This window comes from Erigeron canadensis, chromosome 3, assembly GCF_010389155.1.
Source record: "Erigeron canadensis isolate Cc75 chromosome 3, C_canadensis_v1, whole genome shotgun sequence".
Lineage (NCBI taxonomy): Eukaryota > Viridiplantae > Streptophyta > Magnoliopsida > Asterales > Asteraceae > Erigeron > Erigeron canadensis.
Window position 1 is genome coordinate 25,013,300 of NC_057763.1, and position 20,361 is coordinate 25,033,660.

General features: G+C 30.5%; 2 protein-coding genes across 4 annotated transcripts; both read right to left on the minus strand.

Moving 5' to 3' along the window:
* Positions 1–402: 402 nt before the first annotated feature.
* Positions 403–3,820, minus strand: LOC122593095. Of its 2 annotated transcripts, XM_043765446.1 has the most exons (5): positions 3,428–3,814; positions 3,246–3,342; positions 1,322–1,360; positions 963–1,037; positions 403–812 (listed from the first exon to the last, which is right to left on the minus strand). In XM_043765446.1, exons 1-5 carry the CDS (start codon positions 3,621–3,623, stop codon positions 809–811), a joined length of 411 nt encoding a protein of 136 aa, XP_043621381.1. In that variant the 5' UTR covers positions 3,624–3,814; the 3' UTR covers positions 403–808. The 2 variants fall into 2 exon arrangements, with proteins under 2 accessions (XP_043621381.1, XP_043621382.1); XM_043765447.1 differs by lacking the exon at positions 1,322–1,360 and having other exon boundaries at positions 3,428–3,820.
* A 6,189-nt stretch (positions 3,821–10,009) lies between these two features.
* LOC122594085 lies at positions 10,010–16,510 on the minus strand. 2 transcript variants are annotated; one of them, XM_043766561.1, is made up of 6 exons: positions 16,293–16,510; positions 10,991–11,113; positions 10,742–10,852; positions 10,587–10,640; positions 10,387–10,494; positions 10,010–10,258 (listed from the first exon to the last, which is right to left on the minus strand). In XM_043766561.1, the coding sequence occupies exons 2-6, from the start codon at positions 11,111–11,113 to the stop codon at positions 10,172–10,174; spliced, it is 483 nt and encodes a 160-aa protein (XP_043622496.1). In that variant the 5' UTR covers positions 16,293–16,510; the 3' UTR covers positions 10,010–10,171. The 2 variants fall into 2 exon arrangements, with proteins under 2 accessions (XP_043622496.1, XP_043622497.1); XM_043766562.1 differs by having other exon boundaries at positions 10,991–11,116.
* Between the last annotated feature and the right edge of the window lie 3,851 nt (positions 16,511–20,361).

Sequence of the window (20,361 nt, forward strand, 5' to 3'; positions counted from 1 at the left end):
TGGTCTAAACCAAATTGCTACTCAATTTTGCAGACCGTTATTTGTTTGGAAGTGTTTTATTGACATTGTGTTTTGGAATGTCTTTGTATACGGGGAGTAATTAAATAACGGGTCTTGAGGGGTAAAGCTGAGAGGATCTCAACCATTGATTAAAAATCAATGGTTAAAAAAACAAATTTTATTCTTTAGATGCTTTACATTACATGATTACATAGACTGAGATACTGAATTAATATAATAATTATTTGAGCCGAATATATCTATAAATAAATAAATATACTCCAATGTATCTGAGAATCTACACACTCTTATCTAATATGCCCAATTGAATTATTCAACCACCATTTATATGAAAACATATACCCAATATAAAATAGGATATGAAATAACAGCATAAGTCCATATCAGAAAAAATCTCCAATAATCACAATTGATCTCACAACATAGATAGACCAAAGTAAGAATGCTGTATTGAAGTCACTACTACGTTAGCATACCATGACACTGAAACACACAAAAGAGGACATCATATCAATCCTACGGATAGTTAACTAAAGTTAAAAATAAAAAACATAATAAATGCATAATATATTAAGATCAAGGCTATATTAAGATTGGCTGCCATTAACAATCACCCACATAAGTCAGCTTCACTCATGTCCTCATAGATAGACACATCATCACTGCCATCGGTCTCTTCATCACCCGGAACATCTACAACCATTCGTCTAAAATCACTCATGTCCTCAAAGATAGACGCATCATCACTGCCATGGTTGTCTTCAACACCCGGAACAGCTACAACCATTCATCTACAATTATCAATCAATTTCTTAAATAAGTGAAAGATTAACGGCGAAAAGAACAAAGGTTCACACTTAAACTTCTCCTAAACTTTCTTAATAAGATAAATGTACATAAAAAGTAGAATTCTAATTAGAAAGATAATAAAGTATACTCACGCTTCTTCCTCCGTAAAATATTCAAACTCGCGCCTGGTCTTCAATTCACTTCTCATTCTTTCAAACCTAAAATGTCTACAATAAATTCATTGAAAACAAATTAGGGTTAATTCTTGAAATTTCCACACAAAAATTATGAGAAAACACTTAACATGGATAAAATCACCTAGTTAGATTTATAACTTAACAAATTTAACACAATTCAAACATTCAACACAATTGAAGTATTTAGTAACAAATTGATGCATTCAAATCACAATATCATATGTAGATATCTTAAGCTGTGGCTTGGGTACTATTATTATTTACCAAACGCAATTGTAGATATAAGAAACAAAAGGGATGGAAAAAGTACTCACTTATTTCTTATAATGGCGACTGCAATTATCCAATCTTTTCTGCAATGAATCAAATTTAAAAACAATTAGGTGGTCGTGGTTGGTTTTATATCTCCTTAAACTACTAAATGGCAATACTTGCTCATGTCAAAAAAGAGACAGCCTTTAAGGCTGTCAACATCATAAAGAACACACACTCATGTCATGTGTGTGTTTTTAGATCTGATAAAAGATGAGCGGGATTTTGACTTTAGTTCTGATAGAGAAATGAGCGGGATTTTTGAATTTAGAGCTACAACATTAACTTCTAACGAAAGCTTTTGATTCATCTTCTTTTCTAGGCCGAAGGTTTTTCAAATATGGCTTGTACACATTTGCCCAATCTGATTTATTCGGTTTATGTTTTAATCAGGTTTTTTTCAAATTTAATAAAGTAATCTTGTGTGTATGTGTGTGAATTTATCTGGTTTCAATATTACTTTTCTAAAATATGGTTCAAATATTAATTTCTTCAATCCATGGTTTTGTTTCACATCATTCATAGACGTTTTTCAAAATCGTTGCAACCGTCGATGATAGATAAAGTATCATCCTTACTTTTATCTTCTTTTTTTTTTTCTGGTATCATGTATCATTTACACCATCTTCTCTGTATTTTGATTTCCATATGAAGGTAAGAATTATTGTGTTATTGTTGGATTCACATGTGGGTTTTTTTTTGAAAAAGTAGATGGAACAAGCAAGGACATGAATAAGAAGATTGGAGGTAATATGAAGATGGTGTTATATGTGAGTTTATATTATTTCTTTCCATTGCATACCAAATGTCTATTCATTTTAGGTCAAGTTGCAGCTTATTAATAACCATGTCTCGACACATCAAACCAGGTTTGACTCTCATGAGTCAATGGCAGGGATTTTGTTGCTTAAATTTTCTCACAACTTATACGTGTTGTGTGCTTCAGAAGCCCATTTTCTACTTAGTTTGTTTCCTAAGACTCATTTTTGTTTTGAGTACTTCATCTGACTTTTAGAACCTATATGTCATTTGTGATGGGAATCATTTGATGGTCCTAAACTGAGACATTGATCATACCTATATTTGGAGTGATTAATTACAGTTACAAAATGGGACAAACTGGGGCTTTAACTGGTGCATTGACTAGAGCTTTGACTGGTGGGTGAATTGGTACCTTGAATAGAAATTTAACTGGTAAATGAACTGGAGCTTTGACTGGTGAGAGAACTGGTACCTTGACTAGAGATTTAACTGGTGAATGAACTGGAGCTTTAACTGGTGGGTGAACTGGTAATGTGAAGGGAATAAAGGTGTAACAATTTCAACGTAACATCAGATCAACTCATACTGGACAGCAGGCTCCTTTTTTTATTTTAATCTCAAGTGGCTATACTTAAACAATTGCTTTCATAACTGTAGTAGCTATCTTGCTTACATCTAGCAACATGAGCTTCTTTTGGTTAGCCTTATTTTCTTTAGGTCTATTCATTTGTGTGGCTTTTTAGAATCATGAGCTCAGTTTATCATTCTAAGTCATGATTAATCCATATAACGATATAAGCCAAACAAAAGAAGCCAATAACTTTTTTTTGAAGGACTGCGGGAAACATTGATTTGGTGTATGTGTGGAGTAGGTAGCAATGTAGCATTGACTTAATGGGTATGGTTTCACAGGTTGTTGATGAAAGTTGTATCATTAATTTATATTGAACTAGAAGGTTTATTTTGGGCTGAAGATTATCGTTATGTTTGAATTTTCACTTTTCGATACACAAAATTCATACATGTGTATCCCATATATATTTTCCCATATAAAACCATTTGATTAGAGTGATTAAATATTTAACCTCTTACTATCTAAATTTTATATGGTTTGACATCTAGTTTGATTATATAACAACAAAGTAATACGATACGATGACTCACTTTTCTTCAAAAGTTTCACACTTTTGATAATCAGCTAATTCTTCTCCCTCTTTTGGCAACGGAGGATACCTGCCTGATGCAATTTCATCCAACGATGCTGCCACAATCAATCCGTTAAACCTCTATCAATTATAAATCAAATCAATACAATTCATATTCATACAAAAAAAAAAAAAACATACCCATAACATCTTCAATTTCAGATCCAAGATATGAGTCATCATCAAGCAACGATTTTTCTGACATCGAAATCAAATCATCATTAACCGGCAGCTGTGAATCCATATTACCTTCAAGCAGCAGCTGCGAATCCAGATCATGTTTACCTCTAACTCTTCTGCCGCTTGATGCTCCAAGGAGAAATCTATTGTCAGACATCTTCGGAAATCGAATGGTTAATAAAAATAAATAGAGAACAGATCTGGTGCATTAGAAAGTTAAATCAACGGTTGACAGTTTTTATGAAATTTTACATTTAATAAAAAACAAAAGGCGTAAAAGAGGAAATGCAAAATCCTTGGTAAATTAAACAATTCCCTTTTCAACAGATTTTGAGATTCAAGGATGAAAAATCACAATAGAATACAAGGGCAAAATTAAGATTTTTGAAATTTCCATATATTCGAATGGGGTTTGCTAAATAAAGCCTTTAAGGCTGTGTTTAAGGTGCATAACATGTTCGTATATTTACCATGAAAATTAGGGGGCGGGCTTTTAATATGGAATGTATAAGTTTTCTTATGCACGTTAAATACAGCCCTTAAGGCTGTATTTAGCATTTCCCTATTCGAATATCCAAAAGTTGGATATTCCAATGAATATCCAAAAGTTGGATTCCGACTCAAGTAAAGATTTTTGAAATTTTCATATATTCGAATATTCAAAAGTGGGATATTCGAATTTCGGATATCCTAAATTTCAAAATAAGATATGCCTAAATTTCGGATATCCAAAACTTTTGGATATGTGTTCAGATATTCAAATCCCATATCCGAAACTTTGAATATTCGAAATTCGGATAGCCAAATTTTAGACAAAAATAAGTATCTTAGAAAAGAATATCCCAAGTATCCAAACTTTAGAAAAAAAAATAAATATCATAGATATTTTTGTATTATCAAAGACTAACGTTTTAGATATTTTAGGAAGTTTTTATCATGTTTTCGGATATTGAAACTAGGATTTTTCGATATTTTCGGATATTTTCTGATATTTTGGAATTTAAAAAAATTGATATTGAAATTTAACCAAAAAAATCACTATCTGAATTTCAATCTGAAGTTTACGGTATCCAATTTTTCGGAGAAAATCGGATCGGATTTTTGGATCATGCTTCGGATATGGATACTTTTGAACACCCTTCTGTTTGCGTAGGTAGAAGGACATTAATAATACTCATTGAAAAACTTAACGACACTAATTAACAATTTTGTTAGTGAGGGACCACCATTGCAACTAAAACATATTTTCAGGGATCATGGTTGCTAAAAAATCAAGATGGGGACTGCAAATGCAGAAAGTGACAAACCACGAGGACCATTCTTGCATTTAACTCAATAGATAATAATGAGATTTGCTATGAAATCGGATATTATGTGATGAGGAAGAAAGAGAATTTTGAGAGAAAAGAGTTTTGATCTTTTATTTGAAATGGATGGGTAAAACATGTTATAGGGATAAAGTTATGTGGGAATGAACTGAAATATCCTCACATGCTATGCACATGAGGAGGTTAATGTCGTTAATGGAGGGAAGCAAACGGCTATTAGAGTTAGGGGGTCTAAAAAAGCAAAAAATCACCCCAAGGTGATGTAGTAATAATAATAATAATAATAATAATAATAATAATAATAAAAGATAGAGGGGCAAAATATGATAATATGACATTCTCAAGGAGATGTAATAAATTTAACTCTCGAAAAAACTAAGGTGTTAATTTAACCTTCATTTTTATGTTGCCTTTTAGAAAAGCATGACTCACGAGATGTTTTGTTTTTTTTATTTTGTATTTTTTTAAAATGTTATATCTCTCTTTTTTTTCTCATTTCTTCTTTAACCTTATATGTAATTTTTTTTATCCACGGAAGACTATGACATATATATATATATATACTAGTGTTCAGATTCGTCCAATAGACGGGTAGTCTTAAAATATATTAATCAAAGTTAAAAAATTAGAATTCAAATATATTAAATAGATATACCAAAATCAACTTGGAAATTTGCTAACTGAATAGCCACCCATTGGTGAAAATACTCCAAAATTTATCCGCCAAAGGAAGAAACATACGAAAATTAACTCCATATAAATATTGATTCCAGTTTACCCTTTTTTTTTCCAACTTTAGTTAAATAAAAAATTTACAGTTTCTTATATTCTAAAAGTGTAAACTATATAAAAACATAATTAATTATTTTTAAATTGGGTTAAAGTGTAAATTGGTGATGAAAAATCAAAAAGTGTAAGTTAATTATTTTAAATTGGGTTAAAGTGTAACTTGGTGATGGAAAACCAAAAAGTGTAAATTAATCGTTGTAGATTGGGGTTAAAGTGTAATTTGGTGATGGAAAACCAAAAAATGTAAATTAATTTAAATTAATAATAAAAATTTAGAGGATTAATAAAGAGAAGGGATTAGACTCAAGGAGGTGGATTAGGGGTGCAAAGTGTACCCCTAACCCCCTCTTTTAGTTATATTATTATAGATTTTTTTAACTTTTATAGAATTCATTTAATTTTAATAAATTTAAATTGTTATTATTTCTTTAATTAAATTTGTAGACATTAATAATTAATGTTTTTAATAATATAATTATGAAAACTAATATTTTTATATTTTACATCATTTTTCATCTTTTTTTTTTATCAATTTTTGATTTTTTTACGATAAAAATTCCCTTTTCAATGTAATACGTTTTTATTAAATTATGTTTTTGTATAGGATTTTTATCATATAACGTAATTTAATTTTGTTATAAGTATTTAATTTTATATCATTAATATTTTATTAATTTTAAATAAGTATTATGAATTGTCAAAGGCTTTTTTTTTAAATAAAAAACTAAAAAACAAATGTGGAGTCTATAATTTTTGTTGGGCTGTAATTTCTTTTTGGGCCCACGTTTTAGCTGGGCTAAATATCTATCTCTATTTGGGCTACAATATGGCATTTTTGGATTCAAGTTTCTTTAGTTGGGCTATCATTAGAGTTTGATTCAAAATGAGGACCAATACAACACAAGACATTAAGGAATTATAAATATTTTTGATTGTTATTACTAACTTACATTAACTCAAGTATCGGTTTATACTTTTAAATACACAAGAGTAAGTATCTGCACGTTGCGGGGGTGAGATAGTGGGGGTGATAGGTCATAGTGTGATAGGCAAATGCCTTAACCATACGGATTCCGTCATCGGATTTAAAAATTCGTCAAAAATATATCGAATGACATCTTTAATGAAAAAGCATGAAATTATAAGAACACCCATATAATTTTTATAATTTATCAATGTATGGTTTTTGAGATAAGAGATTTTGAATGAATTGGAGGAATAAATGATTTACAGAATTATAGATGAGAGAGAAAAAAAATGATTGGTTGAGATTCAAGGAGAGTGAAGGGTTTAGGTAAATGTAGAATTAGATAAAAAGGCATTTTGGAAATATAAATGTTGAAACATAAAATTTAAACAGAGGGAATTTGCTTTATAATATAGTATAGATATAGGAAATAATTAGATAAAAATATTCATATTATAGAAATATATACGGGTTGGATATATAAGTTTTCATTTAAATTAAACCATCCTTGGACCCGCAAAAAAGTTCAATATTATCCTCATATCTGGCCCAAAACTCGCATACCTCGACCCAAACCCGGCCCAAAAGTGTCGAGTTTCCTTTTAATCATTCACATATGGGTTCTTTTGTCATCCCTACCAAAGCGGGTGGTGTTTATCATATTAGTTGTGTTCTTTTATGTGATGACTGATGACAATAGTAGTAGCAATCATATATATATATATATATATATTTTAAGCCAAAAACTTTATCAATAAAAATTCAAAATCTAAACCCTTAATATAGTAGTAACAATCATATAAATATATATATATATAGAGAGAGAAAGAGAGAGAAAGAGATCCAAATACACAATATGTATGTATATATACTTGAAAGATAGTGAGAGCTACGAACTTCAGAGTGAGCTGATGCCATAGCTTCCTTAACTTGGTACAAATCAGCAAGGGTCGTATACCGGGAACTCATCAATAATAAACTAAGGGTTATTTATTGAAATGGTACCTGCACTATCCACCATATTACTGATTTCATACCTATAACTTTAAAATTACTCTCATCATACCCCAACTTATCAATTCTCCACTCGGACGATACCTGACCTGACGGGCGTCAGTTTGGCCGTTAAGTTGGGGTATAACTACCGTAATTTTAAAGTTTTAGGTATGAAACCAGTAATATAGTGGATAGTCCAGGTATCATTTATGTAATTAACCATTATTATTATTATTATTATTATTATTATTATTATTATCATTTTATTAGAAATTCATAGAAATTACAAGAAATTAGTGGGAAGCCGAGATACTATATGGGCCCCCACTCCTCTAACTATAGTAAAACCAACCCTACTAAATATATGAGCAGCTGCACGTGCTCCAATGTCTTAAGTCACGGAGAACTTTCGGATCCGCTTTAGTATGGTCACGACATCCTTTTCAAGTTCCCCAAAAAAAGAAAATGAGAAGGGGAGAAATCCATATCCAATATCCGCACACTTAGTCTTATATTTGACGCGTTTACGTTGTGCAGCATCAATCACCGCGCTATAATTTGATATATTAATAATTTTTAATAAAAAATTAAATATTTACAATAATTTTTTTATAAAAATAAAGTATTCTTTTATAAAATAAAAGTAAATATTTACAAAAAATTATCAATGTACTTTTTAAAATTATTTATTCATAAATAATACTTTGTGTAATAAAAAAAACAGCAACAACAACAACAACAACCATAATAATAATAATAATAATAATAATTACAATAAAAATAATAATAATAATAATAATAATAATAATAATAATAATAATAATAATTATTATTATTATTATTATTATTATTATTATAGTAAAAACATCAGTTTCATTAGAAATTAATAAGATTTACAATAATAATAATAATAATAATAATAATAATAATAATAATAATAATAGTAATAATAATAATAATAGTAATAATAATAATAATAATAGTAATAATAATAATAATGGTTAATTACCATTTCGGTAAATAACTTATCAACTAATAAATACATAAACTTACGGGGGATATGATTTATACTGCTGTTCTTATTTCGAAACTACATCCTTCACATTTAGAGGGATGTTTGTTTAAATGATCACACGGAAAAAAATGGAGAAGATATGTGAAAACAGCAACTGCTGTTCCGATTATTTCCCCTAAACTTAATACTCGTGGATAATCATTAGTGTCATAATAACCGAGAAGTGAAAAGGCCTGATGATTAGAACAAAGGTTGGAGTCCAGAACCATATATAATGATCATTAGGAATAAATTGTATTTAGCTTTGGTATTTTTCAATTTTTTTGGTTAATAATAGCAAATTAATAGTTATTAATTCCATTGACATCTAATTTGGCAGTGTGTTATATTCGTACCATGTATGTCAACTCTTACAAACGTAGGAAGTAATATTTGATCACAAGTGTTTCTTAAAATCTAAAACCTTAATAATAGACCACCAACATATTGACATTTAACTTATATATGTATATATAAGGCAACATTGACCATACAATGCGGTTTGCGATAATAACGTTGGTTTAGTGGTGGCAATGACGGATGGCGGGGCGGCCATGTGATGAATGTCGAAGTAATTGATGTAAAAAAATGTTGTTCAAAAGGGGGAAATGATATTTAAGATGGTTACATAAGCAATAGTTAAGGGGCTACTTTAGTAATAATAGAAGACGAGGGACGATTAGTGTAAAATAGAGAAGAGAGTGGGAGAGTTGTTGGAAGACGGTTACAACAATATTGTGTATATATTACATATTATGGTCTAATAATATGAGTAGTTTTTGTGGGTGATTTCTTTTCCTTCTATTTCTTTTTAACAGCGACTATATGGTATCATGCACGTATACTATACAGTCGGCAAAATTAAATAACTTGGGTAGGTAACTTTCAGCATAAAGAATGAATGTTTAGTAATGCGGAATCTCATATTAGAGATAATGTTGTTGTAGACATAATTTTAAAGACATTCAAGTTAAATTAAGGAATTATAAATATTTTTGATTGCTATTACTAACTTACATTAACTCAATTATCGATTTATACTTTTAAATACATATAGGAAATAATTAGATAAAATTATTCATATTATGCAAATATATACGGGTTGAGTATATAAGTTTTCATTTAAATTAAACTATCCCTGGACCCACAAAAAAGTTTAATATCATCTTCATATTTGACCCAAAACTCTCATACTTAGACCGAAATCCGACACTTCCCAGTCTAAAAGTGCCGGGTTTTTTTTAATTAATCATTCCCATATGAATTCTTTTGTCATCCCTATCAAAGTAGGTGGTGTTTATCATATTAGTTGTGTGTTTATCATATTAGTTGTGTGTAATGACCGATGACAATAGTGGTGAAAGGTTTCGCATGTCAATAATAGTTAATAACAACTAGATTAATTAACATGCGATAAGACAAATATAATATAAGTAACCACAAATTAAAGTAGCCATAATAATATAAGTACAATATTAGTCATAAACGACAAAGTAGCCATACTAGTCGATCATACGAGTAATAGTAACCGCCATAGTTTCCCATAGAAAATACTACCAACCACGCAGGCATCAAAGAATCCTGAACACCAGATCCCTTCCCATCGTTGATATTGTACGGACATTCACTACTTGTCCCGCTGCCAATCGGTTCGCCATCTGCACATCCAAACAAATCGACAATTGCAAGAGATCAACAGTAGAAACTATCTTATACATGCCACATACTATATAAGTTAAAGCAAGTCCAAGTGATCAAATCATGTACAAACACAAAATTGGATTACCTCCAGTGCAAGAGGACCATCATGAGCTGGTAACTCATGGACAAAGTCAACATAGTTATTGTTACCCAAGGCATGGTTAGCTACTCCATCAAGACTACGCAAATGCACCTGAGATAAAATCATATATGTACTAATCAAAATCAAATCAAAGAATAGATAAATAGTTATATTATGCGTGCAATAACTAGAAAAAACCGTACAGTGTGACCCTTGATGCCTATTAGCCGATAGTCGGTGCAATCCACATGTGCAACCTACAAAACAGAATATTAATGTTTACAAATTAAAATAGAAAACGATAACGAGAAAAAAAAACCCATGCTTGCAGTAAGGGGTTAACAATTCGGTTACATACTTCACGAAGATAAGAAGCTTCAACCGTTATAACGCCGCTAGGCGTCCCATCAAAGATGTTGACACCCTGAAAGTCCCAATGATTTGGTTGACTGCGTTCCTTACTCGTAACCTGTTACATTTAATCATGACGTGCATCTAATTAATGAAATCGAAATAAATAAACCTTAATTAATTAAACGTACAGCAGTATAGTAGCGAATAAATAATAGTATATGTATAATAGTTATTATGAGATAAAATAGTAAACCTCATAAACTTGTCCCCCATCGAGCAGGTGATCCCCTACGCGAATGGTTTCCGCTCTTTGAGGATTCAACATAAGAGGACCCTGATAGGCTTCAGTTTCAAGATTTTCTGCGTTATTAGCCATCTGCTAGATACAAACACATTTTGAAATAATCAGAAATAACAAACTCAAGTGGCAGCCAAACAGTGAGTGAAAAAGAAAGATGGCGAAATCAAAGAATCACACGCGGCGCATAACCAGACACACAAGGCTCTTAGGAATGGGTCAGGAAGCCCAGGAAACACATGCAGACACACTTCCACCAAAGGCTATACCCCAAGTTCTTGAGGAACCAGAGGTATGCAAGGAATAGCTAGATGTTATAAAAGGATTCCTCTTATGGCTTGTGATCACTACTTTACTTCCGTTTATGTTATCAATTATTATTAGTACTACTATATGTTGTTCTCTGGCCACACTTAATTGAATCATCAAGTTTAGATTTTGTATATGTTATTGTTATGCTTTCAATGAAGATTGGTTTTGAGACAAAAAAAAAAAAAAGAAAAAAAAATTAAAGAAATTGGGCAATGAGATCCTTTATTTTTTCTTTTCCAACCATTCTGAATGTTCATTCTTGTCTGCATATTATTATTATTATTATTATTATTATTATTATTATTATTATTATTATTACATAAAAAGTTTTACACTAAGCAACTGCTCTTGTCTTTGTTTTGTATGGCTAGATCGCTATAAAACTTAAATCATTTCCGCTTCAAAAAGAACCAATTAACGGACCATGATCAAGGCCAATCCTGAATGTTCAGATGCCTTGGGGGCGAGGCAGCGCCGTCCCTGAAGATTCATAGATGTAGGTCGAAAGCAAAAAAAAGGGCCTATAAGCTAAACGCAACAAGTTATATTATATAAATTAATCTCTAAAAATGACAATAAATGTTATATCGATAAATAAAATATAAAGCCCAAAAAACAAATAAAAATTCAATAGGTTTAAAACAACATAGAAAGACCTAAATATATGATAAACAACAAACAAATATGTCATTGCTTTTTAAATCCCAATAATGATTTGTTTATATTTAATAATAATATATTATTTATATGCATACATATCACAATAAATAATATACAAAAAGTAAATACTTGTTATGTCAAATAAATGAAAAGTGGAACAATGAAAGATTAAAAAGGCGCTGTTTGATCCGTTCCGAGTTTCCGATAAGTAATGATAACTGTTTTTTTAATACAATAAAAGGTATATATGTGGTCTTTTTATGGGTTAGATTATACGTTTTAGTTTTAGATTATTGTTAGAGTTTACAATAGACTTAAATAATTACACACGTATAAACCTAACAATAAAACTTTAAAAAATCAGGCATCAGCCCGTCAGCCACTTTGACCACCCTCTAAACCGTCCCTGGGGCGAGGCGTAGTTACCAAATTTTGTAAATGAATAACTCACTACATATATAATAGATATTTACAATTAACGAACTATGACCAGGATTGGGTTGACTTCTTGGTATGTCATGTCAACCCGAAAAGTCTTTTTTTTCAATATTTTGAATACAAAAAGTTATAATGAATACCAAGTCATGTGACCTACTTGACCACAAACCAACTTATTTGATCCGCCAAGTTCTCAACCGAATTGACCCAAAAATAACCCATCTAACATACTTGACCATAAACTAACATACTTAAACTCATTAACATTAAACCCGTACATGACCCAAAACGTGACTATTTGACCTACCAACTCAACTTAAATGTGTGTACAAATTCAATTATGTACTACACACATAGTCTCAACTTAAATATATGTACCAACTCAACTTAAATGTGTGTACAGATTTTTCTATGCATACATCTATATTTCCAACCATAGATTAATCATGCGTACCGTACAAGCTTAACCTAAATATGGACACCAACCCAAATTTTGTAAATGAACAACTCACTACTGAATATATACTTATAATTAACGAACTACGACCAGGTTTCAGGTTGGCTTCTTGGGTTGTTATGTCAAACCCGAAATGTTTTTTTAAGTATAATTAGTTATAATAAATACCGATCCTTGTGACCTACTTACCACAAAAAAACTTATTTGATCTACCAAACTGCCACCCAAATTGACCCAAAAATTACCATTTAACCCACTTGTTTATACACTAACCTACTTAAATTCATCAACATTAGACACGTACTTGTCCCAAAACGTGACTATCTGACCTACCGTTGGTTTTAAAAATCGCAAGCCGCATAAAAGTGACTTGGTCTATTTCCGAAGCGCGAGGCACAAAACAAATAAGCCATGGGATTTCCATAACCATTTCATAATGTAATTTAACTATATTTTTTATTGAAGGAGTTTACCTTATCCTGTTGTGGGTTTGTACAAGGATAGAGTGTGTGTTGGACTTCATTATTTAAGTATCGTTGTCAAAATTTAGGGTCTTAATTGTAGTTAGTTTAAAGATGTATTTTAGCGCAACAACGGCCAAATTGCTACTCGACTTGGAAGACCGTTTACGTAATGTTTAAAAGTATGTTATCAACATTATCTTGTTTTGACCCAAAATAACCCATCTAACCTACTTGACCATAAACTAACCTACTTAAACTGATTAACATTAAACCCGTACATGACCCAAAACGTGACTATTTGACCTACTAACTCAACTTAAATGTGTGTACAAATCCAATTATTTACTACACCCATAGTCTTAACTTAAATATATGCACCAACTCAACTTATATGTGTGTACATAATTTTCTATGCATGCATCTATATTTCCAACCATAAATTAATAATGTGTTCCGTACAAGCCTAACCTGAATATGGATACCAACCCAAATTTTGTAATTATATAACTCACTACGACACTACGGAATAAATACTTATAATTCATGAACTATGACCAGGATCGGGTTCGCTTGGGTTGTCATGTCAACCCAAAAAGTCTTTTTGAGTATAAATAATTATAATAAATACCGATCCATGTGACCTACTTGACCACAAACAAACTTATTTGATCTACCAAACTGTTACTCAAATTGACCCAAATTTAACTCATTTAACCCACTTGTTCTTAAACTATATAACCTACTTAAATTCATCAACAGACTAACCGTACTTCACTCAAACCGTGACCGTTTGACTTACCATTTGGTTTTAAGAATCACAAGCCGCACAAAAGTGACATGGTTTATTTTCGAAGCGCAAGGCACAAAGCAAATAAGTTATGCGATTTCCATAACCATTTCATAATGTACTTTAACTATAATGTTATTGAAGGATTTTACCTTACCCTACTGTGGATTCGTACAAGGATGGAGTGTGTGTTGGACTTAATTATTTAAGTCTTGTTGTAAAAAATTAGGGTCTTAATTATAGTTAGTTTACAGATGTATTTTAGCGTAAGAACAACCAAATTGCTACTCCATTTGGAAGACCGTTTGCGTAATGTTTAAAAGTATTTTATCAACATTCTTTTGTTTTGGCATGTCTTTATATACGGAGAGTAAATGAGTATTAAGAAATAGTGGGTAAGTTCTGAGTAAGAACAATAAAAATCAGTGTTGATATATAGGTACTTCAATGGTCAAAACCCGCCGTGGAACGTCTTAGACAAATTTTTTTACACAAAGTTCATTAACACATTAAAACATAAAAGTTTTGCTTAATCTAGAATTTTAACGATATATGTAACACCTAAGGTCTGAATTTGTTAAACATTCGTGTAGTCGTAGACAATTTAAGTTAGTCATTCTATGGAAGTCGATCTATGCTAACTATTTGATGGTAGTCAACCTATGTTAGTCATTCTATGAAAGCCAATAATGTTATTCGTGTAAGGCAATCGACAGTAATGTAACATTAAGTAATCGAGAAACGCTTATAAAATGTCAATTGTATATGTTATAAAGTTTTAAAAGTAGTTTTTTTGAAATCATGCGTGTTTACTTGAATCCTCATTTTAATCACAAATAGTTTACTTAAATACTCCTTCGAATCACAATAGTTTCTTTCAATAACTACTTGAAAACATTAATCGTTTGAATGAGGAAGTTTTATGTCGTCAAATATGAATACACGAATAACATGATATGATGTGGCTATAGACCTACTTACGAAACATATAACATGGATACATATAAGGGTGCCCTTAAAGTCGACCTGGCTAGTGTCGTGTATAGAGCAACCAACGAATACTGTGCCCTTACAATCATAAAAATGACATGGCTAGAAAGAATATCAATGTGTGTCCTTACAGTCATAGAAATGACCAGCTAGAATGAATAATAATGTGTGCCCTTATAGTCATTGAAATGACCTGACTAGTATGAATAACAATGCGTGCCCTTAGAATCCTCAAAGAATGTATACAATATCATACAATATTCTAATAGCCATTGAATAATAATGAAAGCAGTTGGGCATATATGAAAACACATTTTGTATTCCTTTCACCCCAAAACATAAGTAAAAAGGGCTATGAAAACTCACCTAATAGCCTGCTAAAATGAATACACAAGTATGCGCAAAATATGTAGGATGTATGCTTGACAGCCAACCCAACCACATAAATGAATCCACATATTTATGTCATTGAATAATACGAATATATATTTAACCATCTATGTCTTACGGATACCATTTAATTTAACTTTAGAAAACGTCTCATTGTTAACTTATGTGGTTAAAAGTTTGCAAGCTTGACTTAATGTTTACGAGTTTTTGATTTTCTTTCTTTTCGAGCTTAGACTAATATTAACTAACTTTGAAAATCATGACCATTTGAGTGTCCCGGGCCATTTGAGTGTTTCTGACCATCTGAGTTTTTGAGTGTTCTTAAAGGTTAAGTGTTTCTAACCATTTGAGTGGACCTGATCATTTGAGTGTTTTTAACCATTTGAGTGTTTTCCGTACCAGAGTGTTTTTGACCAGATTTGTTTGTTTTCTCCTAAAAACTCTCAGAACATATACGTTTGTACTTTTACGTTCCTTGTTAGTATGAAAAAACAATATTAAGCTTACGAACCCTAAAAATGGTGTAGAAATACGAGACCCATTTGATAAGAAATTAAGTTTAAAAAAAGATACAAAATCCTTAACAGACATAGACTTTGTTTACGAAAACGTATAGAACTTTGGATTTAACTATAACTAGTGTTTTTACAACTACTGAACATAAAAAGTTTGAAGCTTGATGATTAAAGTTTGTTTTTTTAAACAAAGTTTTGTAAGACATAAAAATAAGGCAAAAAGTTTGGGTTTTTGATATATTACCTCAAAGATAGATATGTTTTCGCTGTTAGAAGTGAAAGACTAGTAAAATTTCATGATTTAGTGAGTGATTTTAGTGAAATGATGTTTGTGTATTGTTGGTAAAACTAGTGAGAAAATAAGATTTGAATGTTTGTTTTTGATGTTTTGTTTTGTGTGTTTCTTGGGTTAGGGCTATGGGGATATTTCTTTATAAAACTTTATCTTTGTTGTTTGTTGGGTGACAAGAAGCAACAACATCAACAAAAAAAAGGCGTCCTTTTGAGTCCATTCAATATTATATTTAATAAAACTACCTACTAAAATTTAAAGGACAAAATGGAAATTCATTTTGTTCTATTAAATGTTTATTTAATAAGACCAACTGTATGTACTATGTAGTGACTGGTAAACTTGTACTATATAAAAAAATTTCAAAATTGTTGTTTGATCATATATATATATACATATATATATATATATGTAATTAATTATAAAATGTATGAGGAGAAAAAGAGTCTATCCTATTGACTATAAAGTGGTTACTACTATACATACTCAAATATAATTACATGAGAAGATCAAAATACTTAATTAAAATATATACTCCATGAGTCCTATTTTAAGTGTCTAAATTTGACTTTCAAAGTCTTTTTCTTCAATCTTTGACCGTATTTTGTTGTGTTATATAATACTTAATATAAAATACACGAATAGATTTAGTTTTCAATCTACTTTTAAATGATATAAGTTTCATCAATTATTATGAAATACATACAAAAATATTAATTTACGGTCAAAGTTGAAAGAAAAAGACTTTAAAAGTCAAACTAGGACATTTAAAATGGGACACAGGGAGTAATATTTTGCTCTTGTCTTTAAACAACATTACACTAAAAACAAAAATTGTAAGTCTCTTATCACTTGAACATTTTGAGTTGTCTAATTTTAAAGATTTGATTATGACAAAATTGTAAATATTTAGTTTTGGTATATAATCAACCTCAAACATTGGGTATTTATATTTTCCCCAAGTTGAACCTAACTTCAATTTGGACATTTAGTATAGTCCATATGCTTCATATCATATGTAATATATTGTATATATAAGTTGTTTTTGAATGTTGTATCTCTCAAGCTACGTTAAAATGTAATAGCATCCAATTAACTTTGTCGACATTTAGACCTTTTAACGAGTAAGCTAAACGAGCTAATTGATAATGAGCTATTACCATTGTTTTTATTTTTCAACTTGTACTCACATATCACCAAGAGGGTATTTTAAGAAGTGGATCTCCTTTATGCCTATAAATACGAGATGCCAAAAGTGCATACATACTTGTATGATCTGTGGCGGAGACAAAGGGGCTGGGGGGTGCCAAGCCTCCCCCAATAGCACTAAGTGGATCTCCTTTATGATTGTTCTGTTGTCTGGTCGTTGATTTATTGATTTTTATATAGTTTAGCCCCTCCAATGTGTAAAAAAATGTTGAAAATCAGAGCTATTGAAAACAAAAGTAGTTGAAATCAGAATAAGTTACCCGAAGAAGAATAAGTTACCCGAGGAAGATGACTGATAAAGATGAAAGAGGTAATTGGGTTGGTTGGTATGTGTGGGTCTATGAATTATGTAGCAATATTAGTACATGTTGTATTTATTCTTATTTTGATTTTCATTTACAACCTTATACTTTACAAACTCTTTTAATATAGCCCTTTCAATTTTAAGTTTTCAATATATGGCTAAGATGATATTATAAGTGTTTGTTATGAATATGTTTACTCATTAACAATGTTACTACAAAATTTTCGTCAACCGGAAATTCTGGCTTCGTCTCTGTGTACGACGAATACATAAAATTATATCAATGCATATATTATGTGAAATATCTAAATGGTTTAAGCATTACTGTTTGTACATACGGTCATTAAATCATTAACCATTATGACTTTAACTATTCTTTTGTTGAAGTATTTTACCTTACCAGGTTTGTACGAAGATGATATGTGTGTTGGACTAATTATTTAAGTTTGATGTCAAAATTTGGGGTTTTAATTGTAGTTAGTTTGATGATGTATTTTAGTTTACAATTTGTTTTCCTTAAAAGACTTTTGGGACCAAATTTATAATGCGGTCTAGAAACTTCTCACACAGACATTAGATGGACACACTGTTTCAGAAATGAGACAATGGATTAAAACACCACAACCCAAGAATCACGTCGGCTCAAAGGGTTATGACGGATTTGTTGGTAACCAAAGATGGATAAGTTATTGGGGGCCTAAAAAATCATCATGATGATATAAAGTCGTAACTAACTAAGAGCATAGAAAAGGAATTTCACAAGCCAAAAAAGATAAGATTCTACATAAACCAAAAATACTACACAAAGATATAACTTTATTAAATAATTTAAATTTTGTCATAAAAATATAACTATTTAATTTTTCCCAAGTAACCTATCTATAAGAATATTTAATTTAATTTATATATATTGCTCCTATCTATAATCATGTATATTTTTAGAAAAGCAATCACATAAGAATTTTCTGACAATTACAAAGTGTAAGTATAAATATCTACAATTGATCTCATTACGAGTGTTTTAATGATTTATAACTAAATACAAAAAATAAAAGACATAAACCTAACTTTACCGTTACTATCCCTCTAACAGATACGATTTGAAAGTATTTCTCAGGCATTTTTGTTTTAAAAATCTTTCTTAATATCTATGATGCTTTTAAATTAATATATTTCAAATTTCTCCTATCATCATATCATTTGATTTCGTTTCTTAGCAATTTGTATTTTACCTGTATATTGCTCGAGTTTAATCTAGTTACTAAGAGCATACGGTATGGAGCATAAACTTTTTCAACATTATTGATATTCTTGACGGATTATGAGGCACCCGACACCGTTCCCTTTCCCACCCCCACCCATTTTTGCGCTGAAACTTTCTCAACATTATTGATATTCTTGTCGTTGCTCAACATGTGTACTTTTTGTTTGTTAATAATTATTTTAATCTAGTAAAAGCTAAAATGATACCAGTTGTTTTGATTGTTTTTTTTTAACATATTTTCTTTTATATGAACATCAAAATGATTATTAATCTATTTTTTTTCTTAAACCCAAAGTTTAAGATATCGTATCTATTGATTTCAACAACCCTAAGACATCCAAAATTGAAATTTGAATCTTGCGTATAAAAGTGTAACAATTATTGAAGTGTAGCAATTGTTTTGATGATCAGACTGTACATCTTATATACATTAAATAAGCTTACATATTTACTATTCATTCAAAATAGAAACTGTGTCTTGTGTATGCATTTAAATGTTCTATTTATTATTGAACTCATTGTGGTAAGCTTTTTGAAAATATAAGCTAAATTATAATTTTGTAATAAGTTATATCTATCAAATATGTATCGAAAGGATATCCTTAATTTCTTGACATGTATACATGCATGAAACAATGTATCTTTAAGATCATTAATTTACTCTTCGTATATAAAGACACGCCAGAAACAAAAATTATGAATGTTGGTTAAATACTTTTACACATTACATAAACTGTCCAAATGAAGTAGCTCATTGGCCCGTTGCGCTTTGCAGCTTGTGATTAAGGTGTGGCTGCCTCTTTTCTTGTGTTGGGACCTTCTAAAGGCAACAATTCATACAAGATTTTAGCTAATTACCTAGGGGTTATGGTAGCTTTTATAAGACCAAATTAATGTTGCCAATTTGCTTTCGTCTATGTTAAGAATGGAGATTCCATTAACCACAAGATCAAACTAACACAAGATTGAACAAGAAATTTGAATATATTCTACACCAACAAATCTTTGTTACATGGTAAAGACACGCTTAGAAAACGGAATACAAACGTTTATTTATAATTTCTCAATGAACATTACCATTATTTAGGGGCGGATCTACATAAATATCAACGGTGGCAAATGCCACTATACTTTTCATTGGACTACAAATAATTAGTATAATTTTTTATTAGAAAACAAGCCATTATAAGAGAGTGCCCCCAGTTTGAAAATTGAGTGGCATCTGCCAACCTTAAAGCATTAAT